The sequence below is a fragment of the Salvelinus namaycush genome, chromosome 16, assembly GCF_016432855.1.
Source record: "Salvelinus namaycush isolate Seneca chromosome 16, SaNama_1.0, whole genome shotgun sequence".
Lineage (NCBI taxonomy): Eukaryota > Metazoa > Chordata > Actinopteri > Salmoniformes > Salmonidae > Salvelinus > Salvelinus namaycush.
The window spans coordinates 22,654,902-22,682,680 of NC_052322.1; the positions used below are offsets into that span (position 1 = coordinate 22,654,902).

The 27,779-nt window shown below is 45.3% G+C and overlaps 1 protein-coding gene across 4 annotated transcripts in view; it reads left to right on the forward strand.

Moving 5' to 3' along the window:
- LOC120061187 (ankyrin repeat and SAM domain-containing protein 1A-like) overlaps nucleotides 1-27,779 on the forward strand; it is a 112,866-nt gene that overhangs the window by 54,960 nt on the left and 30,127 nt on the right. For all 4 annotated transcript variants that reach the window (XM_039010796.1, XM_039010794.1, XM_039010795.1 and 1 more), the window contains 2 exons: nucleotides 11,877-12,391; nucleotides 25,507-25,576. In XM_039010796.1, coding sequence (XP_038866724.1) covers nucleotides 11,877-12,391; nucleotides 25,507-25,576 — 585 coding nt within the window. The remainder of the gene's footprint in view (nucleotides 1-11,876; nucleotides 12,392-25,506; nucleotides 25,577-27,779) is intronic.

Sequence of the window (27,779 nt, forward strand, 5' to 3'; positions counted from 1 at the left end):
TAGGGCATATCTATGTTGCTAGTGAAAACCACATACAGTGCATTAGGAAGGTATTCAGACCACTTTACTTTTCCCACATTTTATTGTTACTTATTCTAAAATGGATTAAATTGTTTTTTCCCCTCAATATACACACAATACCCCATAATGACAAAGCAAAAACAGGTTTTTTAAAATAAAACTGAAATACCACATTTACATTAGTATTCAGACCCTTGACTCAGTACTTTGTTGAAGCGATTACAGCATTGAGTCTTCTTGGGTATGACGCTACAAACTACCATACCCTTGTCTGTACAATATGCCCTGACTCTATCCTACCACGCATAGAAATCTGCTCCTTTTATTCTCTGTTCACAAAGAACTAGACGACCAGTTCTTATAGCCTTTAGCTGTACCCTCATCCTACTCCTCCTCTGTTCCTCTGGTGATGTAGAGGTTAACCCAGGCCCTGTGTGTCCCCAGGCGCTCTCATGCGCTCTCATTTGTTGACTTCTGCAACCGTAAAAGCCTTGGGTTCATGTATGTTAGCATCAGAAGCCTCCTCCCTAAGTTTGCTTTATTCACTGCTTTAGCACACTCCGCCAACCCTAATGTCCTAGCCGTGTCTGAATCCTGGCTTAGGAAGGCCACCAAAAATTCTGAAATTTCCATCCCCAATTACAACATTTTCCGTCAAGACAGAACTGCTAAAGGGGGCAGAATTGCAATCTACTGTAGAGACAGCCTGCAGAGTTCTGTCATACTATCCAGGTCTAAGCCCAAACAGTTCGAGCTTCTACTTTTAAAGATCCATCTCTCCAGAACTACGTCCCTCACTGTTGCAGGTTGTTATAGACCGCCCTCAGCTCCCAGCTGTGCCTTGGACACCATATGTGAATTGATTGCCCCCCATCTATCGTCAGTTCGTACTGCTAGGTGACCTAAATTGGGATATGCTTAACACCCCTGCTGTCCTACAATCTAAGCTAGATGCCCTCAATCTCACACAAATTATCAAGGAACCTACCAGGTACAACCCAAAATCCATAAACATGGGCACCCTCATAGATCTCATCTTGACCAACTTGCCCTCTAAATACACCTCTGCTGTTTTCAACCAGGATCTCAGCGATCACTGCCTGATTGCCTGCGTCCGTTATGGGTCCTCGGTCAAACGACCACCGCTCATCACTGTCAAACGCTCCCTAAAACACTTCAGCGAGCAGGCCTTTCTAATCGACCTGGCCCGGGTATCCTGGAAGAATATTGACCTCATTCCGTCAGTAGAGGATGCCTGGTTGTTCTTTAAAAATGCTTTCCTTAGCATCTTAAATAAGCATGCCCCTTTCAAAAAATGTAGAACTAAGAACAGATATAGCCCTTGGTTCACTCCAGATTAGACTGCCCTTGACCAGCACAAAAACACCCTGTGGTGTACTGCACTAGCTTTGAATAGTCCCCGCGATATTCAACTTTTCAGGGAAGTCAGGAACCAATACACACAGTCAGTTAGGAAAGCAAAGGCCAGCTTTTTCAAACAGAAATTTGCATCCTGCAGCACTAATTCCAAAAAGTTTTTGGACACTGTAAAGTCCATGGAGAATAAGAGTACCTCCTCCCAGCTGCCCACTGCACTGAGACTAGGAAACACTGTCACCACTGATAAATCCACGATAATCGAGAATTTCAATAAGCATTTTTCTACGTCTGGCCATGCTTTCCACCTGGCTACCCCAACCCTGGCCAACAACTCTGCACCCCCCGCAGCAACTGGCCCAAGCCACCCCCCCCCACTCTTCTCCTTCACCCAAATCTAGACAGCTGATGTTCTAAAAGAGCTGCAAAATCTGGATCCTTACAAATCAGCTGGGCTAGACAATCTGGACCCTCTCTATTCCTAAAACTATCCGTCCCCATTGTTGCTCTTGCTGCGTGTGATTTTTTTTTCATTTACCTCTACTCAGACGACACCATTCTGTATACATCTGGCCCTTCTTTGGACACTGTGTTAACAAACCTCCAAATGAGCTTCAACGCCATGCAACACTCCTTCCGTGGCCTCCAACTGCTCTTAAATGCCAGTAAAATGAAATGCGTGCCCTTCAACCGATCACTGCAGGCACCCGCCCGCCTAGCATCAAATCAAATCAAGTTTATTTTATATAGCCCTTCGTACATCAGCTAATATCTCGAAGTGCTGTACAGAAACCCAGCCTAAAACCCCAAACAGCAAGCAATGCAGGTGTAGAAGCACGGTGGCTAGGAAAAACTCCCTAGAAAGGCCAAAACCTAGGAAGAAACCTAGAGAGGAACCAGGCTATGAGGGGTGGCCAGTCCTCTTCTGGCTGTGCCGGGTGGAGATTATAACAGAACTATGCCAAGATGTTCAAAATGTTCATAAGTGACAAGCATGGTCAAATAATAATCATGAATAATTTTTAGTTGGCTTTTCATAGCCGATCATTAAGAGTTGAAAACAGCAGGTCTGGGACAGGTAGGGGTTCCGTAACCGCAGGCAGAACAGTTGAAACTGGAATAGCAGCAAGGCCAGGTGGACTGGGGACAGCAAGGAGTCATCATGCCCGGTAGTCCTGACGTATGGTCCTAGGGCTCAGGTCCTCCGAGAGAGAGAAAGAAAGAGAGAAGGAGAGAATTAGAGAGAGCCAAGATTTTCAAAATGTTCATAAATGACAAGCATGGTCAAATAATAATCAGGAATAAAAGTCAGTTGGCTTTTCATAGCCGATCATTAAGAGTTGAAAGCAGCAGGTCTGGGACAGGTAGGGGTTCCATAACCGCAGGCAGAGCAGTTGAAACTGGAACAGCAGCAAGGCCAGGTGGACTGGGGACAGCAAGGAGTCATCATGCCCGGTTTGCCGTGACGTATGGTCCTAGGGCTCAGGTTCTCAGAGAGAGAGAAAGAAAGAGAGAACGAGAGAATTAGAGAGAGCATACTTAAATTCACACAGGACACTGGATAAGACAGGAGAAGTACTCCAGGTATAACCAACTGACCCTAGCCCCCCGACACATAAACTACTGCAGCATAAATACTGGAGGCTGAGACAGGAGGGGTCAGGAGACACTGTGGCCCCATCCGATGATACCCCCGGACAGGGCCAAACAGGAAGGATATAACCCCACCCACTTTGCCAAAGCACAGCTCCCGCACCACTAGAGGGATATCTTCAACCACCAACTTACAATCCTGAGACAAGGCCGAGTATAGCCCACAAAGATCTCCACCACAGCACAAACCAAGGGGGGGCGCCAACCCAGACAGGAAGATCACGTCAGTAACTCAACCCACTCAAGTGACGCACCCCTCCTAGGGACGGCATGAAAGAGCACCAGTAAGCCAGTGACTCAGCCCCCGTAATAGGGTTAGAGGCAGAGAATCCCAGTGGAGAGAGGGGAACCGGCCAGGCAGAGACAGCAAGGGCGGTTCGTTGCTCCAGAGCCTTTCCGTTCACCTTCACACTCCTGGGCCAGACTACACTCAATCATATGACCTACTGAAGAGATAAGTCTTCAGTAAAGACTTAAAGGTTGAGACCGAGTCTGCGTCTCTCACATGGGTAGGCAGACCGTTCCATAAAAATGGAGATATATAGGAGAAAGCCCTGCCTCCCGCTGTTTGCTTAGAAATTCTAGGGACAATTAGGAGGCCTGCGTCTTGTGACCGTAGCGTACGTATAGGTATGTACGGCAGGACCAACTCGGAAAGATAGGTAGGAGCAAGCCCATGTAACGCTTTATAGGTTAACAGTAAAACCTTGAAATCAGCCCTTGCCTTAACAGGAAGCCAGTGTAGGGAAGCTAGCACTGGAGTAATATGATCAAATTTCTTGGTTCTAGTCAGGATTCTAGCAGCCGTATTTAGCACTAACTGAAGTTTATTTAGTGCTTTATCCGGGTAGCCGGAAAGTAGAGCATTGCAGTAGTCTAACCTAGAAGTAACAAATGCATGGATTAATTTTTCTGCATCATTTTTGGACAGAAAATTTCTGATTTTTGCAATGTTACGTAGATGGAAAAAAGCTGTCCTTGAAACAGTCTTGATATGTTCGTCAAAAGAGAGATCAGGGTCAAGAGTAACGCCGAGGTCCTTCACAGTTTTATTTGAGACGACTTTACAACCATCAAGATTAATTGTCAGAGGGCCTCCCGGGTGGCGCAGTGGTCTAGGGCACTGCATCGCAGTGCTAACTGCGCCACCAGAGTCTCTGGGTTCGCGCCCAGGCTCTGTCGCAGCCGGCCGCGACCGGGAGGTCCGTGGGGCGACGCACAATTGGGCTAGCGTCGTCCGGGTTAGGGTGGGTTTGGCCGGTAGGGATATCCTTGTCTCATCGCGCTCCAGCGACTCCTGTGGCGGGCCGGGCGCAGTGCGCGCTAACCAAGGGGGCCAGGTGCACGGTGTTTCCTCCGACACATTGGTGCGGCTGGCTTCCGGGTTGGAGGCGCGCTGTGTTAAAGAAGCAGTGCGGCTTGGTTGGGTTGTGCTTCGGAGGACGCATGGCTTTCGACCTTCGTCTCTCCCGAGCCCGTACGGGAGTTGTAGCGATGAGACAAGATAGTAATTACTAGCGATTGGATACCACGAAAATTGGGGAGAAAAGGGGATAAAAAAAAAATAAAAAAAATAAAAAAAAAGATTAATTGTCAGATTTAACAGAAGATCTCTTTGTTTCTTGGGACCTAGAACAAGCATCTCTGTTTTGTCCGAGTTTAAAAGTAGAAAGTTTTCAGCCATCCACTTCCTTATGTCTGAAACACAGGCTTCTAGCGAGGGCAATTTTGGGGCTTCACCATGTTTCATTGAAATGTACAGCTGTGTGTCATCCGCATAGCAGTGAAAGTTAACATTATGTTTTCGAATAACATCCCCAAGAGGTAAAATATATAGTGAAAACAATAGTGGTCCTAAAACGGAACCTTGAGGAACACCGAAATGTACAGTTGATTTGTCAGAGGACAAACCATTCACAGAGACAAACTGATATCTTTCCGACAGGTAAGATCTAAACCAGGCCAGAACTTGTCCGTGTAGACCAATTTGGGTTTCCAGTCTCTCCAAAATAATGTGGTGATCGATGGTGTCAAAGGCAGCACTAAGGTCTAGTAGCACGAGGGCAGATCGGTCTGACGCCATTAAAAGGTCATTTACCACCTTCACAAGTGCAGTCTCAGTGCTATGATGGGGTCTAAAACCAGACTGAAGCATTTCGTATACATTGTTTGTCTTCAGGAAGGCAGTGAGTTGCTGCGCAACAGCTTTTTCTAAAATTTTTGAGAGGAATGGAAGATTCGATATAGGCCGATAGTTTTTTATATTTTCCGGGTCAAGGTTTGGCTTTTTCAAGAGAGGCTTTATTGCTGCCACTTTTAGTGAGTTTGGTACACATCCGGTGGATAGAGAGCTGTTTATTATGTTCAACATAGGAGGGCCAAGCACAGGAAGCAGCTCTTTCAGTAGTTTAGTAGGAATAGGATCCAGTATGCAGCTTGAAGGTTTAGAGGCCATGATTATTTTCATCATTGTGTCAAGAGATATAGTACTAAAACACTTAAGTGTCTCTCCCGATCCCAGGCCCTGGCAGAGCTGTGCAGATCCAGGACAGCTAAGCCCTGGAGGAATACGCAGATTCAAAGAGGAGTCCGTAATTTGCTTTCTAATGGTCATGATCTTTTCCTCAAAGAAGTTCATGAATTTATTACTGCTGAAGTGAAAGCCATCCTCTCTTGGGGAATGCTGCTTTTTAGTTAGCTTTGCAACAGTATCAAAAATAAATTTTGGATTGTTCTTATTTTCCTCGATTAAGTTGGAAAAGTAGGATGATCGAGCAGCAGTGAGGGCTCTTCGGTACTGCACGGTACTGTCTTTCCAAGCTAGTCGGAAGACTTCCAGTTTGGTGTGGCGCCATTTCCGTTCCAATTTTCTTGAAGCTTGCTTCAAAGCTCGGGTATTTTCTGTATACCAGGGAGCTAGTTTCTTATGACAAATGTTTTTTGTTTTTAGGGGTGCAACTGCATCTAGGGTATTGCGCAAGGTTAAATTGAGTTCCTCAGTTAGGTGGTTAACTGATTTTTGTCCTCTGACGTCCTTGGGTAGGCAGAAGGAATCTGGAAGGGCATCAAGGAATTTTTGTGTTGTCTGAGAATTTATAGCACGACTTTTGATGCTCCTTGGTTGGGGTCTGAGCAGATTATTTGTTGCGATTGCAAACGTAATAAAATGGTGGTCCGATAGTCCAGGATTATGTGGAAAAACATTAAGATCTACAACATTTATTCCATGGGACAGAACTAGGTCCAGAGTATGACTGTGGCAGTGAGTAGGTCCAGAGACATGTTGGACAAAACCCACTGAGTCGATGATGGCTCCGAAAGACTTTTGGAGTGGGTCTGTGGACTTCTCCATATGAATATTAAAATCACCAAAAATTAGAATATGATCTGCTATGACTACAAGGTCTGATAGGAATTCAGGGAACTCAGAGAGGAACGCTGTATATGGCCCAGGAGGCCTGTAAACAGTAGCTATAAAAAGTGATTGAGTAGGCTGCATAGATTTCATGACTAGAAGCTCAAAAGACGAAAACGTCATTTTTTTTAATTTTTTTTTTGTAAATTGAAATTTGCTATCGTAAATGTTAGCAACACCTCCGGCCTTTGCGGGATGCACGGGGGATATGGTCACTAGTGTAACCAGGAGGTGAGGCCTCATTTAACACAGTAAATTCATCAGGTTTAAGCCATGTTTCCGTCAGGCCAATCACATCAAGATTATGATCAGTGATTAGTTCATTGACTATGACTGCCTTTGAAGTGAGGGATCTAACATTAAGTAACCCTATTTTGAGATGTGAGGTATCACGATCTCTTTCAATAATGGCAGGAATGGAGGAGGTCTTTATCCTAATGAGATTGCTAAGGCGAACACCGCCATGTTTAGTTTTGCCCAACCTAGGTCGAGGCACAGACACAGTCTCAATGGGGATGGCTGAGCTGACTACACTGACTGTGCTATTGGCAGACTCCACTAAGCTGGCAGGTTGGCTAACAGCCTGCTGCCTGGCCTGCACCCTATTTCATTGCACCCTAGCATCACTACTCTGGACGGTTCTGACTTAGAATATGTGGACAACCATAAATACCTAGGTGTCTGGCTAGATCCTTCCAGACTCACATTAAGCATCTTCAATCCAAAAATAAATCTAGAATCGGCTTCCTATTTTGCAACAAAGCCTCATTCACTCATGCTGCCAAACATACCCTCGTAAAACTGACTATCCTGCCGATCCTTGACTTCGGCGATGTCATTTACAAAATAGCCTCCAACACTACTCAGCAAACTGGATGCAGTCTATCACAGTGCCATCCGTTTCGTCACCAAGCCCCATATACTACCCACCACTGCGACCTGTATGCTCTAGTTGGCTGGTCCTCGCTACATATTCGTCGCCAAACCCACTGGCTCCAGGTCATCTATAAGTCTTTGCTAGGTAAAGCCCTGCCTTATCTCAGCTCACTGGTCAGCATAGCAACACCCACCCGTAGCACGTGCTCCAGCAGGTATATTTCACTGGTCATCCCCAAAGCCAACACTTCCTTTGGCCACCTTTCCTTCCAGTTCTCTGCTGCCAATGATTGGAACGAATTGCAAAAATCACTGAAGTTGGAGACACATCTCCATCACTAACTTTAAGCGTCAGCTGTCAGAGCAGTTTACCGATCGCTGCAGCTGTACACAGCACATCTGTAAATAGCCCATCCATCCAACTAACTACCTCATTCCCATTTTAGTTTTTGTGTTTCTGCTCATTTGCATACCAGTATTTCTACTTGCACATCCTCATCTGCACATATATCACTCCAGTGTAAATTGCTAAATTGTAATTACTTCGCCACTATTGGCCTATTTATTGCCTTACCTCCTTACTTCCTTTGCAGACACTGTGTACAGATTTTTCAATTGTTATTATTGGCTGTATGTTTGTTTATCCCATGTGTAACTCTGTGTTGTTTTTGTCGCACTGCTTTGCTTTATCTTGGCCGGGTCGCAGTTGTAAATGAGAACTTGTTCTCAACTGGGCTACCTGGTTAAATAAAGGTGAAATATAATTTTTTTCAATAAATAAAATGAAGAAAAAAAACTCCAAGCGGGCTGTCATGTGCCTTTTACTGAGGAGTGGCTTAAGTCTGGCCACTCTACCATAAAGGCCTGATTGGTGGAGTGCTGTAGAGATGGTTGTCCTTCTGGAAGGTTCTCCCATCTCCACAGAGGAACTCTGGAGCTCTATCAGAGTGACCATCGGGTTCTTGGTCACCTCCCTGACCAAGGCCCTTCTCCCTTGATTGCTCCATTTGGCCGGGCAGCCAGCTCTAAGAAGAGGTGGTTCCAAACTTCTTCCATTTAACAATGATTGATGCCACTGTGTTCTTGGGGACCTTCAATGCTGCAGAACTTTTTTGGTACCCTTCCCCAGATCTATGCCCTTGACACAATCCTGTCTCGGAGCTCTACGGATAATTCCTTCGACCTCATGGCTTGGTTTTTGCTCTGACATGCACTGTCAACTGTGGGACCTTAAATAGACAGGTGTGTGCTTTTCCGAGTCATATCCAGTCAATTGAATTTACCACAAGTGGACTCCAATCAATGTAGAAACAGCTCAATGATGATCAATGGAAACAGGATGCACCTGAGCTCAATTTCAAGTCTCATAGCAAAGGCTCTGAATACTTATGTAAATAAGGTATTTATTTCTGTTTTCTTTTTTCTTTATTAGCAAACATTTCTAAAACCTGTTTTCGGTTTGTCATTATGGGGTATTGTGTGTAGATTGAGGGAAAAATAGTAATTTAATCAATTTTACAATAAGTCTGTAACGTAACAAAATATGGAAAAAGTCAAGGGGTCTGAATACTTTCTGAATGCACTGTATCTGTTTATCGATTTCTACCTGCTGTGGGGACCTGTGGAGAGTAGCCTCTCTGGCCTTGCACTTGGCCAATTATGAATAACTTGAATTCGGGTGTTCTCCAGAACACACAGACTAGTGAATTTATCTGTCATATGTCACACAATGGATAGTTTACATCAACAATGTCCATTTATAAGGTATTCACCTTCTCGGTCTCTGTCACATAATTATACACATGCATACATAAAAGTTGCCCCTTAACCAATAACCCCAATGGATTCATTTGTTTTCTTCCATTAGGATTGAAGTTAGAATATCAATAGTTTTGCCTCTAGTTCTAAATTGAATTATAACATATGACATACAGAGCTAAGTATGCTCTCCAATCTGAGTAACGAAAAGCAATTTCCCCAGGGCCTGCAAATAAATGGACTTTGGGCCAACAGACTGTCTGCGACATCAAACATAGCAGTAACTGTAGACTTAGCATGACATCACTTTTAAAACTCTCAGCTCACAAGGCCAAATTAAACACACACACACATGTTCTGTAACCAATGACCTCATCCCTCCATAAAAGCAGTCTAAATATCCGTTTGTCTTTCATTAGGGGTTACTGTGACTGGCTCATTGTTTCCAGCCCCTGTCAGACCGTTGAATCTTGGGTAAGATAGTAGTCTGGGTCCTGGGGGTTTAAGGAAAGGCTTCCTAGAGCTGGGACAATAAACCGAAAAATGATCAACACCGACCGTACCGATCACTTATCGCAGGCATTTTGCTGATATTGTTCATGACGATAAGTAGCCTGTACTACAAAAATGTGAAGTTTGAAATGTAATAAGTTCTCTAATATGGGTGATTTGTTTATCTGGTACAATTGATGGCTACAACCATCAAACTAGTAGTAGTAGGTTAAAGGATAATAAAATAAACTGTGGTGCACATTCATTTTACAAACGTATCATTCTATTTATCGATACTGCATCAATTCAGGCATTTTATCACAATTTATAAGGAGTTTTGGCCATATCGCCCAGCTCAGCACAGTGGAGTATTGTTGAAGGGAGCCATAGCGATTCGCTCATTGGGCGTTCACTCTCTCCAGCTTCCAAGGACAGGGTGGGTGTTTGGCTGTGGTCTCTCCATATGTTTATACACCCACACTGCCACACATCTTTCCTAATTGAGTAGTAGGCAGCTGAGCGTAGATGGGCACAGGGCGTTGGTACTCTGCCTCACTGCAATCGGCCTGTAAGCTAAACAGTGCATATAGATCATAGTGTACCAGCTCCTAGTTGAACTGTATTCATCACCACCCAGCTGACTTACAGGGGGGAGTAACTGTTACTGTTTCCCCTGGACAGATATTAATCTCTAACGCAACAGCTCTTTATACAGTTTAATAAATCCCTTTGATAGGTGTTTGAATGACAATGGTATTGGCAACCCTATGTCCTGTTGAGAGAGAATGCTTGGTGTAACTGCAGTCCCGATCTATCTGTCCTCTGCTCTGACGGAAAAACTAAAACAGAGCGACTGGATCACTGCCCCGCTGTTACGTCACTGACACTGTCCCAGTTTCCCTGTCACCAAACACCACGACCCTCTCACCCTGAATGTCAGAGTGGCAGTGAGAACACACACACATACACACAGGGCAGTATGGCACAGAGCAGCCCCCCACCCTACTCCAACACACAAACACTTACCATGTATCAGACGCCGAAGCCTAATTATCAGAATTTGGTACAAAGAGTCAGACTTTCGAGTGGATCGAGTGATCCCAGAGTTTCCATTCCCGGAGCTGCAGTCAGCGGCTAGTCAGTCCAGTGTGGGGCTAGTCAGTCCAGTGTTTGGCTAGTCAGTCCAGTGTGGGGCTAGTCAGTCTAGTGTGGGGCTAGTCAGTCTAGTGTGGGGCTAGTCAGTCTAGTGTGGGGCTAGTCAGTCTAGTGTGGGGCTAGTCAGTCTAGTGTGGGGCTAGTCAGTCTAGTGTGGGGCTAGTCAGTCTAGTGTGGGGCTAGTCAGTCTAGTGTGGGGCTAGTCAGTCTAGTGTGGGGCTAGTCAGTCCAGTGTGGGGCTAGTCAGTCATACAGCTACAGCTTTGTCTCAACATAGCTCCGGCTCATGAAGTACTAGCTAGCAGGGAGGGACAGAGGGGGGAGCTTGACAGGCAGAAGGGGAACAGATGCACAACCTGGCTCAACTCTCAACCTGTGATTTGATGGCGGAAAAACAGGCTTGGGTGGCAGTAGCTCCTTGGAGAGAGAGTGAGAGAGAGAACCTATTTTTGTAAGGTAAAAAGTTAATTGTTTTCAACTGAATCAGCTGTACAGAATATGTAAGCAGGGATTGTTTTCATACTATAGCTCAAGGTGGAGGAAGTACGTTCTGTTTGTTCTCATGTTTGTCTGTGTTTTAGTGTGTGTTTTTGTGTGTGTGTGTGTGCTCGCACGCACAGTATATGCAGTATGCTTGTTGTCTTGCTCATATCCTGTTTCTTCCTCTGCTGATTTTCTTATGGGATTCCTCAGTGCTGTATCATTTCTGTGGAACCTGACCTCATACAGGGGCTGCTGCTGGTTAGCTCATAGGGATTGAGAGACGGAGAGAGACAGGGATGAAAAGAGTGAATGAACTGCCGAGCATTGAGTAATGTAAAAATCTTCCAAGCACCCAGAGAGATGTCAGATGGCTGAAAGCTGGGATTGGAATTCTGTAACTCTCCAAGTGCTTCGGACAGCATTCTCTAGATCCGCCTCTCCCTCTTTCCCTCTCTCTCATGCCCGTTTGAAAACAATCACCGATCTGTTTCTGGGGCTGTGTGGGCGTTGTTCCTATTAGCCCTGCTAGATATCTCCCCTCAGTCTCAGTCCGGCCTCCTGCCTGCTCGGGTGCACCACTCCTTACTCCCTGCTTCCTCTTCTTTAGTCTCTCCACCTAACTCTTTCTCTCCTCTCTACTCTCTAGATAACTCCTTGCTCGGCCAGGACCTGGTCGCAGTACCTGAAGTGTTCACAGGCCTCCTGCACGGATCCTCGCCCGTCTTTGACTGTCGGGAGGAGTCCATCAGCAGCCTGCCAGGTGGAGTACTGACACAGTCCAGCCAAGGCCAACAGCCGGCGCCAGCTCCAACAGCACCCACCAAAGCAACAGAAGCTCCGCCTCCTCCAAACAATCCAATCAACATGTCTGCCGTCCTGACAGACTGTGACCCCAAAGCTATCTATGCCACCGTGTCCAAGGGGGAGCCCAGGGACAGAGACAGGGACATTGGGTCTGGGGCTGTGCCTGCTGGCAGGATGCGCCCACCTGGGGATTTGAAGCTGGCTCGCAGCTTTTCCAAGTCGGACTCAGACCTGCTGGTGTCGCCGCCTAGCGAGGAGGAGGGAGGGCTGGGCAGCCGCAGTGAGTCCGTCTCGAACTGCAGCGCAGCCAAAAAGAGGCTGGAGAAGTCGCCCTCGTTCGCCTCTGAATGGGACGAGGTAAGAGCGCAGCCTCACTGTTAGTTTGTTAGATGTTATTATATGGCTGTTGCTGTTGATACAGTTACATGCCCTCTACCATAGAAAGAACTCAAGCCCACCAGCACTATAGGCCAGGAATGAAGGGGGAATTCTATACCATAGTGTCTGAAGTGACTCTAGACCTCATCATGGAGTTTCCAGATAGAGTTGAAGGGGTTAAGCTGTATTTAGCTGCTGTATTTAGCTACCGTCAGGAACATTAGGCATGCATGAGTGATATCCACACAAATCCCTCTCTTTAGCCAAGTTAGCTCTCCTTCATGAAATCATTCATATCTGCCATTTCCTGCCTGAAAACTGCATAATAACCCTGCTGGAATAGGAACCCAGCCCGGTCTATCACTGCAGTAAGTCATCCTGTCGGTGAGAAGATCATTTTCTTGATTTTATATATCCAGCCATTCAGAACTGAAATAGCCTGTCAGAGGGGCAGATAACGAAGAATAAAGAGCCGGGGAGAGAAAGAGAGAGATTAGAAGTGACGAAAAGATGCGGATAAAAACTGAGGAAGAGCGGAAAAAGTAACAGGATAGGCCTAGACAAAAGGTCGGAAAGTGAGAGGAGGAGAGGGCAGGGCCATTGAGCTGCAGCTCTATCCTCCATTCAGGACTGACCCCGGCTCCTCGGGTTGCCATGGCGTTACACTCCAACCTAACCTGAGTTCCCCTGGAGATGGACACACTGTTTATTGAGCTGCCTGGAATACACACACTCTTTCCATTCAGTATTCTAAAATAGAGCCATTTACAATAATTGTTATCCGCAACAAATTGTAAATGCATGTAACTGCACCATTATGGCATTTAGAGATGCAATCTGCATGGATCGTTGAATCCACCTTACACTTCCCTCTATTTAGTGATTCAGTATTTAAATTCATTGCAAACTGTCAATGTAACGGCTCCAAATGACTCTATTCCCCTATTTTGTCTGTGGCAGAATCATGCCATGATGCATCTGTGATGCCAGGCAGAGAGAGTAAGCCAGGGGCTCAAGTAGCAGCCTCTACACAGTGACCAGATCACGTTGCTCTGCGGTCAGTTGGTGTTCCTTTACACAACTCTAGAGGTGGGGTCGATATCTCGGCTCATCTTTTCTGTGGTTAGTATGCAGGTGGCCGGTGCAGAGCCTGCCTGTGTGCCCGACCTTGAGTGTCCTGCACAGCAGTAGACTTTTATAATGAACAAAAATATAAACACAACATGTAATGTGTTGGTCCCATCTTTCATGAGCTGAATTAAAAAATCCCAGAAATGTTCCATATGCACAAAAAAGCGTTGTCAAGGTCATTCAGAGGTCACCTAGTAGATGCGGCGTTTTCCAATATCGAGTTACTTCAGTTGACTAACAAGCCTTGTATGCTCTCTCAAAGTTAACAGTCCATTAGAAGATGCGTGGAATGAACTTTGTCCCATTAGCTCAAAGTGTTCTGTCATTCCAGTCACCTCCAGCAGGCTGTATTACGATTATCACTAAGGTTCTTCTTCCTGTAGTGTAGAGCAGTCAGGCCCAAGTGGGTAATGGTCACCAGACTGAAACAGCTTGCTGCTTGAATCTTTAATTCTCCGGCTGAAACCTTCAGCAATATGAGACTACTGTATAGCCTCCTGATAATACTGTAGCTGCTGTGGCTAGCCTACATTATGAGTGAGACAGGAGTCGGATCAGACACTACGCTGTAATTACCCACCGTTTGATTAACACCTCACCTCATAGGTGTGGAGCTGGGAGATATCATGTGGTCTTTCCAAGAGGCAGGCTGTGAATTAAGTCATATTAAACCTGGGTGGCAGTGATGTAATGTACTTAAGTATAAATACTTTAAAGTACTACTTAAGGAGTTTTTTGGGGTATCTGTACTTTACTATGTATATTTTTTACAACTTTTACTTCACTACATTCCGAAAGAAAAATGTTCTTTTTACTCCATATATTTTCCATGGCACCCAAAAGTACTCATTACATTTTGAATGCTTAGCATTACATGAAAATGGTCTAATTCACACACTTATCAAGAGAACATCCCTGGTCATCCCTACTGCCTCTGATCTTGTGGACTCACTAAACGCATGCTTAGTTTGTAAATGATGTCTGAGTGTTGGAGTGTGACCCTGGCTATCTGTAAAAAGAGAAAGGTGCCGTTTGGTTTGCAATGATTTTTACTTTTGATACTTACGTATATTTACTTTTACTCAAATACGACAATTGGGTACTTTTTCCACCACTGCTAGGTGGTGATAGGAGGACGCCTCGTTTAGGTTCTCTGTCCTATTGAATGCCCTGATCTGTTTTGAGTTATTGTACCACCTTTTAAGTAGTGGCGTCTTTGGATATCTGTCTTTGACACTTTTCATGTCAAGGTTACCAAAGATCTTAGTTCCTACAGAACCTGACGTGTCCCAGGCAGGCAACACCCATCATTGCCTTCTTGCTTGTGTATGCACAGGCTCCCTGTCACTCTCTCTGTCAACCCCTCAGCCTGCAGTCTGTCAGCTGGTCAGATAGGATCTCTCTTTGTGGTGTGGCAGCCCGAAGAGCTGTTGACAGTTTGCTCAACCACATAATGCAGAAGCTCTGAGCTGCAGTGTTCAAGATAACAGCTCAGTGCTGCTTTTCAACGCATCACACGGATTAGCATGTAGCCTATGCAAGTTATTTTATGTGGCAAGAAATAATTCATTTTTTTTGCATTTTTGATGTCCTCGTCTTCATGATTATTCATTTACTTTTTAAGTCTATTGAATAGTTAATCAATTTTTCTTTCACTAGGAGTGGGTGGACTATTACTAGGGCTGCGGTTCTCTGTCACCCAGGAAGGGTTGCCCTGGGTTTCAGTACACCTGACACATCACCTATTCTACAGTTTTCTTTGAAAGTGTGCCTAGATGAAAAAGTGAGAGAAAAAAAAAAAGATTGAAAGAGAAGAATATTAAAAATCCTGCAGTACTCTTCAACCTATTGTAGTCCCAGAGGAGCTGGGTTAATATTAATGAGCTTTGAATCTCAGAGATCATTGCTCTGGAGAACTGAAGCACACAGACTGTGCCTCTCTCATATGTTTCTCCTTTCAAGAAAACATCAGTCAGGAAAGTACATTGCACCACACCATTCATGGAAAATGCATTGCAAATGAAAGCAGCAGGCAGGCAATCTAACAAAGGTTGGTTGTTTTAGAAGCTTCCTTGCCCTTTTGTTTAGTATTTTTACAAGTTTGTGAATAGCCTATCCTCTGAAAGTAGGGCACTTTTTCTTCCCCTTTTCTCTATTGCTGTTTCCTTCCGTCTCTCTCTCTGTTGCTGTGCGAATGAGAGAAGCAGCCCGGCTAACGGGTGCAGGCGGCCATCTTGCTGGTCACGGCTGGCTGCTCTGGAACACTCTACTGAGCTGTGTGACAGCGTGTGGGCGAGGGGTCCCAGGACACCAAAAAAGCTATTTCTTTGTGTGTCTGGGTCTGCTAACTCTTCCTTTTGTTAAACCCTCTTCTCTTTCTCACACTCACACTCACATACACACACACACACACACACACACACACACACACACACACACACACACACACACACACACACACACACAACTATAGCCTGCCTCTACTTGCGAGGAGACAAGGAGATTTGACTTGCATGAGGTCTTGGCCTACGTGCCTGCATTTAAGGGTGCGTGTGTCTGTTATGCTGTGTGTGTCAGGGTGTGTGTCAGGGTGGGTGTGTGTGTGTCAGGGTGGGTGGGTGTGTGTGCTTGTGTTTAAGGCGCATGCTAATGCAGGTTTGTCTCGGTCTTGGGATCAGATTGAACATGACAATCCAGGGGGCACATTGTGTGGGCCAGTTAGAGTAGACCCACAGATGGGAGGGGAGAGAGAAAGAGAGAGAGACGTATTGACACACTAGAGAAGAGAGGGCAGTCATCTAACAGCCCACTTCACTTTTGCTTCGTTTTCTGTCCCGCTCCCCACGGATCCAATAACCACTATGAAGCCAGCCTTTGTGAGTATCAATTATCTGATTTACACAGCGCAGCTCATAAGTCTTTTCATTTACCTGCCATTAATGGGGTTGATAAATTGTGTTGTGTAGATCTTTCTTTAAAGGGCCAATCAGCAGTTATAACAAAAAAAAATTGCCTCCCCACCACTGTTTCAGTAAAAAGCTGAGTGATGGGGCTGGAGAAATGTGATCACTCTCAAATTCATAGAAATTCATGGATGCAAGGATTGACCATCCATAATATCAAAAAGATTGGTGTTTGTTTACAAACATTGGAGTAAAACAGGCTTATTTTGGGTTCTCATGGAGTATGATAGTTGAACTAAGCTCATGAGGCATTTATAAGTTATATTCTTCAAGAATCAATGGGTATATATAATTAATTTATAAGTCTAAAAATGGATGTAGCAAATGCTGATTGCCCCCTTAAGGATAGGCCTAGTTTCCAGATAAATATTTGCTTTTGCATTTCATTTACTTGAAATTGGAGTATAAAATGGGAAAAGCAAACGAGAACTTTAAAGGTTTATTTTCTGTGGCATTTTAAACTCCACAGGCTGTGTTTTGGGATTATATCCATGTTGCTATGATATTGTTCTGCATCTGTTGGCATGTTGAATGTAAACTCTGGTTTTTTAGTGATGGTTAAGCTCTTTTCACAGACTCTCTGTGTGCCTGAGATGAGAGCGTTGGAGACCCTGGATGATAAGAGCGTTGAATCCCTCATGCTGTGTGGGACATGCTGCTCAGATCAAACCCAACTCTATATGGTGTGTCATCACTGGGGGTGGCCAGCGGGGGACACTGTACACTAACATATTGCTCACCATATGTTTGCTGGAATGGACAAGAGAGAGTGATGAGGAAAGTTTAGATCATCATGGAAATAAAAATGCTGAAAACAAATTGGCTCCCTATTTAAAAAATAAACAGAAGTACTAGAGTTTTTTACGGGTACATCTCGTGCAAAATAATATTGCAATATTGTCGAGATGATACGATATATCGTCAAAAATAATATCCCGATATGTAACTATCGGTTTTCTTTCCCCCATCACTACTATAGATGTAGGCTATAGAACAGACAATCCTCTGAAGATATTGAACGGACTTCAACTCTTTGCTGAGTGGCTGGAGGATAGAGAGGCCTCCGTTCTCCTCTTTCTCTTTTTTTAGTTTGGACCATGTTTGGGAGTTGTCCTCTGTAGTTGGATTCCATTCTGTTGTGCAGATTTGAGCTTCAGAGTAGAGGCCATCACGGGGCCAAAAAGTTGGATCCGTTCTGAAATGGACATGGGGCTTTCCCATCCGGACCCAATATGCTTTCCCATCCGGATCCAAGAACATTGAGACCTGGTCGGATCCAGACCTGGTCCTCTCCGATCCGAGTGAGGGAAGCAGCAGAAAATACTTTATTAACCGGAGCTGATAAAGCGCCAGGGAAAGGAGATAGAGAGGGGTGACGCTCTAGCAGGAGCCATGCTGTTTGTGTAGGCTACCGGGAGTGTGAGCAAGTGACACGGACAACAGGAGGGAGGTGAGAGACAGCAACCAACCAAGCCGACTTGCGCCATAGTAGACTAATAGCTGCCATAGTGGATGATAAATAACCTAGCTATGATTATGTGGTACCTGTCTTGACTGCATCAAACCAGGAGAAGCTAGTTAAGCTTCTCCTGGTTAGAAACATCAACTCCATTCAGAATATAATGTAGCAGCCTACCTGTTGGCTCTGGGTTGTTGTAGTCTATCCTTCCCTTTTAACTTTTAATTCCATCTTCCATTGATTTAGATTTCTCCCAACTTTTGCCCCACACGGAGGCTCTATGACTGTAGCCTATTGCTGCTTTGACTTATGATTGGCCAACAAAAGCAAAAATCAGCAGCATACATGATACAATTTCTCTCTTTACTGCAGCAGTCACGTTCGGATCTATATGGGTCCTTCCAGACAAGTAAGTTAAAATTACACATACCCGAGACTAATGACAATCAAAACAGATCCGACCCAGACCCGTGACATTATTTAGAACAATGGACCGGACCTACTCGGGTCCCGGATCGGTTCTCGGGTGTTCGGGTACAGGTGGATCTGTGAAAACCTCTACTTCAGAGATAGTGGAAGACATTAATAAGAAGTTTGCAAGTCATTGATGGCAAGATGGTACCATTTTCTAGCTCTTAGGTAAGTTTGATATTACTGCACTGTTGGCGCCAGAAACGCAAACATTTCGCTGCATCTGCAAATCTGTGAACGCGACCAATAAACTTGAATTTGATTTTGATTTGACATTGGAATGAACTGTTCTACCGTGATATATCAAGTGCTCTGGGGACTGCTGATAGCTGCTGTGCGCATGCATCAATGTAGCCTAGAGGGGGTTGTCTTTGTGTTCAGGCTCTCTGATTGGTCTCTCCTCTCTGCTCTCTCTCCCTCTTCTCTCTTTCTCCATTTTTTTATTTGCATCACTCTGACCAAACCCCTTCCCACCTGGTAGCAAACCCCCTTCCTCCTTAGCTGTTGACCTTTAACACTGTGCTGACCTCTGACCCATGGTCATTCTATCAGGCAGATGCTGCTCATAGAGACTAGAGCCCATCACAATGGGAGACTCTCTAGGTCTATGTATGGATTCAATCTGTAAAACCCCACACTGCTCTGCAGCTCTCGTTCTTCTTCTCTGATATTAACTCTCTCTAGTCTGTGCTGTGTTTCGCCATGAGTATCTGTCCCAGTGAGAAGCCATCTTGGTCGTGTGTTGGTCTATAAGCTCTACCTTGAGGAACCAGAAGGCTGTTATATCCGCAGCTCAGATCAGGATTTATTTACTCAACCTTTCACAGTATATTAGACCTGCCTGTCAAGGCCTGCAGCCTCTAAAGTGGATTGGACCAGTTATTCCCCTCTTTACCATATAAAATTTATATTTTGGATTGAGGGAACCGAAATCCCCAGGTTGAATCAAATCAAACTTTATTTGCCACATGCTCCCTTAACCAACAGTGCAGTTCAAGAAGAAAATATTTACCAAGTAGACTGAAATAAAAAGTAATAATATAAGTAACACAATAACGAGGCTATATACAGGGGGCACCGGTACCGAGTCAGTGTGCGGGGGTACAGGCTAGTTGAGGTAATCTGTACATGTAGGTGGGAGCGAAGTGACTATGCATAGGTAACAAACAAACAGCGAGTAGCAGCAGTGTACAAGAGGGGGTGGGGAGGTGTCAATGTAAATTGTCTGGTTGTGATTTGTATTAATTGTTCATTAGTCTTATGTCTTGGGGGTAGAAGCTGTTGAGGAGCCTTTTGGTCCTAGACTTGGAGCTCCGGTACCGCGTGCCGTGCGGTAGCAGAGAAAACAGTCTATGACTTGGGGGAGTGGTGCTAGCACAGACTGCACACACTTATTTGTGTGTGTGTGTGTTTAGGAGCTCAGCTTGGTGTGTCTACATCTGTGTGATATCACCAATCACTGCTATTTGCACCTTGGGGGCCTCATGCTGGAGGGGGGTGTCAGGGTGATGTCCTGCAGCTGAAGGGAGGAGAGAGATTGCAGATTCCTTCGTAAGAGCCGAGGGTGTAGCATGACATTAGTCCAGCACTTTCCCCTGAGAGCCACAGCTCCTAGACAGATTACCAGTGTACAGTACAGCCACTCAGACAGAGACAGAGGCTGCTGGGGTCTATTGTCCAACAATGCTCATTACTAGGAACTGATGACACTCCCAAGGTTTTATTCTCAGGCAAACACAGAGCCTGGAGCCCTTAATGACGCCACAGTCCTCTCATCTTTATCTGGGCAGGCTACAGTTAGAGTTTTGTGTATTCACTTTACAGCATTCCTCCACAGGGTGATTTTAATAACCTCTCCTGTTAATTACAACATAAGGGCTGGAAGGGAAGACATTTTACAGTGAAGCCAATGATACCATGGACAATGTTTGTTATAAACACGAGTGAGAAAATACATTTTGCGCTAACTATAAATAGATATTTGGAAAATGCAGTGTGTCCTTTTGAATAATAGCCTACAACAATGTTAATGTCCTTATTACCCTTTCCTGTCTTTTATCCAGCATGAATAATGGTTATTTCTCATTACCAGCACTCCTCTATCCCGAGTAAGTTCTATATAATAACCCTGTCCCGTTTGAAAATAAATATCACCGTCCATGAGTGTCAAGATGGTTCATTGGATTCACATTCATGAACAAATACATAGCCGATCTATCTGCAGAGATTGGTTTCCCATCAGCATGGCGATATACAATGGGAGGAGGGTCCTGTCGTTCCGTGCTGTGTACATTGTGAAGATATCAATGCCGGCGCCACGGAGCGGACGACTTCATGAGGAGGGAGGGGCAGAGAGAACAGAGGGGGATCAAAAAAGCTCAGTGAACCCCTCTTTCCCCCCTATTCCACAGGCTAACCCCTCTTGTCCCCCTTCTTTTGAGCATGCATCTGCCTCATCCTTAGTGAGCACACAGAGAGGAGTGCCAGTATGGAGGTTGCCAGCTATGGAGACGCAGCAGATGATGATGGGAAGTTTAGTCCCCGCTCTTTCAAATCACCTGACTGAGTCAGCCAGCGTGTCGCTAGCTGTCATAAAAAGTCCCAAGCTGTCGCTTGTGTTTCTGTTCATGATTGTTATGCTCTTCACATGTTTATTTGTCAGCAGAGCCTTTAGCTGCAGTATTGTTGTTTTTCTGACACCTGGAGTGTAAAAAGAGAGCCATCTCGGATGGCACTGCATGGAGAGGTGTGTGAGTGTGTTAAAGCTGTTTATGATCTGTCTCGGGTGACGGTGAGGCTGATTATTGTTCTGTATGGACTGTGTTGCTCCTCAGTGTAGGGTGTTATAATTGGGAGATAGAGATGAGAGAGAGAGCATGAAAGGGATCAAAGTCACTTCTATCTTTCACACTGCATTGAAGTGAAAATACAGTGTCTTCCATGCAGGTAATCAGGATTAACTTTGAAAATGAATAATGGAAAAGATAAGTTCAGAAGAGTAATACCGCCCACATGCTACAGCTCTTTAAATGATCAGCAGGATGGCTGTATGATGCCGGTTCATAGTTTACAAAATGGTTTTGATGCTGTAATGACCTAATATGCATTAAGACCTTAAACAGCCGGACATCGCTCGTCAACAAAGTACTCTCACAATTGCAGTTCAGTTTTTGATGCAGGATGTTCTTTTTTTTATTTTTTTATTTATATATTTTTTTTCTTCTTTATTTTAATTTTACCCCCTTTTCTCCCCAATTTCGTAGTATCCAATTGTTAGTAGTTACTATCTTGTCTCATCGCTACAACTCCCGTACGGGCTCGGGAGAGACGAAGGTCGAAAGCCATGCGTCCTCCGAAACACAACCCAACCAAGCCGCACTGCTTCTTAACACAGCGCGCATCCAACCCAGAAGCCAGCCACACCAATGTGTCGGAGGAAACACCGTGCACCTGGCGACCTGGTTAGCGTGCACTGCGCCCGGCCCGCCACAGGAGTCGCTAGTGCGCGATGAGACAAGGATATCCCTACCGGCCAAACCCTCCCTAACCCGGACGACGCTAGGCCAATTGTGCGTCGCCCCATGGACCTCCCGGTCGCGGCCAGCTGCGACAGAGCCTGGGCTCGAACCCAGAGTCTCTGGTGGCACAGCTAGCACTGCGATGCAGTGCCCTAGACCACTGCACCACCCGGGAGGCCCTGCAGGATGTTCTTTTCAATGAGGACCTTTGCTATGGCCATAAGGGATTTTTGTTTTATGTTTTCCATTTTTAGGGTTGTTCATGTCGGGAGACTGGTCTGGTTTCACACATTTTGCACTGCTGGGCCCAAAATGATTTGTGGATAGAAATGAATGTGTGAAAATTAAAACAACCTGACACTCTCTCAGCAGATGCCTCCCACACTACTTCTTCTGAGATCTCAGTCCCTTGAAAGTGTAAGAGTGCATGTCCTTCATACATCTTCTGGTCCTCTTCTCTTTCTGTGGTGGGGCCGTCCTCTTCTTCTTTTTGATGGAGGTGAATAGGACTTCTTTTTGGGAAGAACCTTTTTGGGGATACTCTTGTAACTCATCAGTCTAACCTGTAGTCTGTTGTTCACTGCTTTGTATGCAAGGCAAGCAACCTAGTGAGTGGGATTCCTCAAAGTATACCTGTGCTCAATTGCTAGACATTTCGTATTCACCTTGTTTTATTGCGCCCATCGCTGTTAGCTACATCTTCCCATGATGATTGAACAGTTGTCACTCTCAACACTAATTTCCACTCTTATCTTTTTGCTGGGAATAATGAATGGCCTCAAGTGTCAAACTGGCCAAGGTATCCAATTAAAATGATTTCCAAGGTAGTCTTCTCCTGTGGGGCTAATGCATCACTCTCCTCTTCCACTGTAAGGTTACATAAGAGGCCAGGCCGGGTTCTTTGTGCTTTGACCTGAGAAACTGACAATCACCTTTGTACAAACTCGGAAAAAGCACATATAATCAACGTCCATTATTCTGGTCTAATGTGTATAATTTGGGATAACTCCCCCCTCTTATTTCAATTAGTCTACTGTAGTGGTAGAGAGCAGTAGATGGTCGTTTTGTACCTCAAGGCAGCATGAAGTCTCAACCAGAGGTGAAATCAGACAATATGTTGACGTGATCTCAGAGAGAGGGGGGGGGGGGGGGGATCAGACAATATGCTGACGTGATCTCAGAGAGAGGGGGGGATCAGACAATATGCTGACGTGATCTCAGAGAGGGGGGGATCAGACAGTATGTGGACGTGATCTCTGAGAGAGGGGGGGATCAGACAGTATGTTGACGTGATCTCTGAGAGAGGGGGGATCAGACAGTATGCTGACGTGATCTCTGAGAGAGGGGGGGATCAGACAGTATGCTGACGTGATCTCTGAGAGAGGGGGGGGATCAGACAATATGCTGACGTGATCTCTGAGAGAGGGGGGATCAGACAGTATGCTGACGTGATCTCTGAGAGAGGGGGGATCAGACAGTATGCTGAAGTGATCTCTGAGAGAGGGGGGGGATCAGACAATATGCTGAAGTGATCTCTGAGAGAGGAGGGGATCAGACAATATGCTGAAGTGATCTCTGAGAGAGGGGGGATCAGACAATATGCTGATGTGATCTCTGAGAGAGGGGGGATCAGACAATATGCTGACGTGATCTCAGAGAGGGGGGATCAGACAATATGCTGAAGTGATCTCTGAGAGAGTAGGGGATCAGACAATATGCTGAAGTGATCTCTGAGAGAGGAGGGGATCAGACAATATGCTGAAGTGATCTCTGAGAGAGGGGGGATCAGACAATATGCTGATGTGATCTCTGAGAGAGGGGGGATCAGACAATATGCTGACGTGATCTCTGAGAGAGGGGGGATCAGACAATATGCTGAAGTGATCTGAGAGAGAGGGGGGGATCAGACAATATGCTGAAGTGATCTGAGAGAGGGGGGGGGATCAGACAATATGCTGAAGTGATCTCAGAGAGGGGGGATCAGACAATATGCTGACGTGATCTCTGAGAGAGGGGGGATCAGACAATATGCTGACGTGATCTCTGAGAGAGAGGAGGGATCAGACAATATGCTGACGTGATCTCTGAGAGAGGGGGGATCAGACAATATGCTGAAGTGATCTCTGAGAGAGGGGGGATCAGACAATATGCTGAAGTGATCTGAGAGGGGGGGGGGGGGATCAGACAATATGCTGAAGTGATCTCTGAGAGAGGAGGGATCAGAACTGGCATCTGACATCTCACATGGATGCAGTCTAAAAGAATAGAGAGGGCTCTTCCATAAAGTGCTTTAGGCAACTAAATTCCATTGCTTTTACATTTTTAGCCTTTTTCTTTACTACTGTGCAAAAGAACTGTTGATATTTGACCGCATCATCAAACACAAGGATTTTCACATCAAAACCATAAAATTAATCCTGTGTGAAATGACTTCTCTCATTGAAAGTGATCACAGATCACTGATAAAATGAAGTGTCAGTCGTGAAATAACCATCCGTTCCAAACTATGAAAAAGGGGCCTCATGTAGGAAAAGAGTCTGTCTCTCATGACAGAGCACATATATCCTGTATGGTGGAGATGAAAGTGTTTGGCTGACAGTGGCTGACAGCTCTTACAGCAGTCTTTGTTGGCCCTCCTCTGTCCCCATCCCAGGGCCGGGCCTGGAGGAGGGCGGGCTGTGACAGTGGTCTGTGGTGTGTGTGACAGGTGTAATCTCCCTGCTGTACGGTCCACTGCTGCTGTTTCTTCGCTGTGCTGCTGAATGGGTGTCAAGAGATGTCTCTGGGGGTGTCTGCGTGGGGGTGTGTGGTTTTGCTTTCATGTGCATGGGTGAATTATCTGTGTACCCGTGTATCATCTCTGTAGTATAGGGGGATGATGCATGAGATGGGGAAGGTGTGTACTGTGTGTGTCAGAGGCATGCTCAGTTGTGGTATATTCAGTAACAAGTCTCTCTTGGGTTTGCATGTATCGCCTGGTGGTGGTCATATTGTGGTCTATTGTAAATTTACAAAGCAGACAGCAGGAAACCCAAAGGTCCCAGACGTAGGGAAATAAAACCATCAACTTTAAGATGCAACCCCAGTTCCCATCTGATTCAGTTTGCCATTAATTACTAGAATGCTGTAATATTAAGCCTAGCTACATTGTTACATTGTTTTGACTGCAGGCTGCAAAGACTTGAAATTAAGTTAACCAGGCTACACAGTAGTCCCTCTAAAAATACAGTTGTAACATGATACTCACATAGTCATTTTGTATCAATTCTTACTAACAGATCTATATTTTGGTTAGCCAATTCTCTTCACACAGCCCCCAGGCCTCAGTCTGGCCAGCAAGATTGTACATTATTTGTCTACCGTTATCTTAAGTGTTCAGTGTTTATGTGAAGTCATGAAAGCCAAGTTCTGCTTTGATAAGGGTTCATTGTGGGCTACTGTACTGCGGTGTTGAGGTTCAGTGCTTGGGGGTAACTCTTGTCCCCTTGGTGGTGAGAGGTGTGGCAGCCATCTTGTCTTTTCCCTCTGACACTACTCTGTTCCCCTCCTCAGATTGAGAAGATCATGACGTTGATTGGAGCAGGCATTGATTTCTCTAGAGACCAGCAGTACTCTACCCCAGGTAAGATGAGTCCCTCACCCTAAGCATTTTACGTGACTAAAGATATTATAATAGCATATGCAATTCATCCACTTATTCCACTTAGTGAAGATGGTACAGGTAAAATTTCCCCTGTCACTTTTATTTAAGAACATCCATACTTAAATTCCCTGCTCTGTTATTGGAAACTGGATTTTCAAGTAAGCCTATTCTAATATCCACTACATGACTAAAAGTATGTGGACACCTACCTGTTCATCAAACATCTCATTCCAAAATCATGGGCATTAATATGGAGTTGGTCCCCCTTTGCTGCTCTAACAGCCTCCACTCTTCTGGGAAGGCTTTCCACTAGATGTTGGAACATTGCTGCGGGGACTTGCTTCCATTCATCCACAAGAGCATTGGTGAGGTTGGGTACTGATGTTGGGCGATTAGGCCTGGCTCGTAGTCGGCGTTCCAATTTATCCCAAAGGTGTTCGATAGGGTTGATGTCAGGGCTCTGTGCAGGCAAGTCAAGTCCTTCCACACCGATCTCGACAAACCATTTGTGTATGGACCTCACTTTGTGCATGGGGGCATTGTTATGCTGAAACAGGAAAGGGCCTTCCACAAACTATTGCCACAAAGTTGGAAGCACAGAATCGTAAAGAATGTCATTGAATACTGTAGTGTTAAGATTTCCCTTCACTAGAACTAAGGGGCCTAGCCCAAACCATGAAAAACAGCCCCAGACCATTATTCCTCCTCCACCAAACTTTACAGTTGTTCTACTGGCATCTGCCAAACCCAGATTCATCCGTTGGACTATCAGATGGTGAAGCATGATTCATCACTCTAGAGATCGTGTTTCCACTGCTCCAGAGTCCAATGGCGGCGAGTTTTACACCACTCCAGCCGACACTTGGTCATGGAAACCCATTTCATGAAGCTCCCGGCAAACAGTTCTTGTGCTGACGTTGCTTCCAGAGGCAGTTTGGAACATGGTAGTGAGTGTTGCAACCCGAGGACAGGCGATTTTCACGAGCTACGCGCTTCAGCACTCGGCGGTCCCGAGATGATTCAACAAGTACCTCGTGATTTGTTTGTTTGTTCCATTTCACAGCTTTCTGTTTTCTTCAAAGCCACATCCATTAGTCTTAATAAAGTGTATAATACAGCTGGCATTGTTGTACACGCCTTGGGATCCTGTGTGTGTGTGTGTGTGTGTGTGTGGTGTGTGTGTGTGTGTGTGTGTGTGTGTGTGTGTGTGTGTGTGTGTGTGTGTGTGTGTGTGTGTGTGTGTGTGTGTGTGTGTGTGTCTGTCTTTAGTCATTCTGTTAGGGAAGTCACCACCACCACTTCATGTGTATACTATTTGGGCTTTGTAATGGTCTCTGGAGACCAGTCATTTGATCCATGCGAATGGCTTAAAGCCGGGGAACTGAGCCGGCTATTGAAAGATACAGTACATGCCTGAATAATGATAACCACACTGGCGGTATAGAGAGCGTGTGGGAAGTGATGAATGGAGTGATGTTGGTGATGACTGAGCCAGAGACACAAAGGTACCATCCGGGTGGGAAGCTGGCTCTTTGAATAGCACATAAGAGGGACCCATTATACAAGTGGGTCGGTCACAAGAGATTACTTTAGTGCCACATGGCTTTATTTTGAATGTAGATCAATAGTTGAGTTGAATCGACCATTGTCAGAAATGACCTTCAACAATTCCCAGTGTGTTCTATGTAGCCTAAGCAGAAGGTTTACTGTAAAGACATGGATCTGTTTGGCTCACGCTGTGGCTGTCCTTGGTTTAAGGCTGTTTATTCAGACACTTTTCTGACCCATATTGGTACCCCACTTCTGCTGGTTTTGCCCATGTTTCCTTTGTGGCTGTAGGACAAAATGGCTGAACTAGGAAGGGACCAGGTGTATTACCGCAAATTGCAGTGAATAATGTATACCACACATGTTAGCCTGCAATACTGTCTGCAGCACTCCTATAGCATGAAGCTGCCTGTCCTTTAGGTCTGATGGATGGTCACTCGGGGACCATGGGACTGTGGTAGTGAACCAGAACCATGTCCTCCATCCCTGTCAGCCTCCTCCCCCATCGTCCCATTTTCTTCTCTACAATATGCTTCTCCTTTAAAGTCACAGAAGGAAGATGAACTAGCCTAACCCAGACTCTTAAGCCGACGGCTATATTCCAATGAAAAGAGAAAAAAGGAAAACCGTTGGC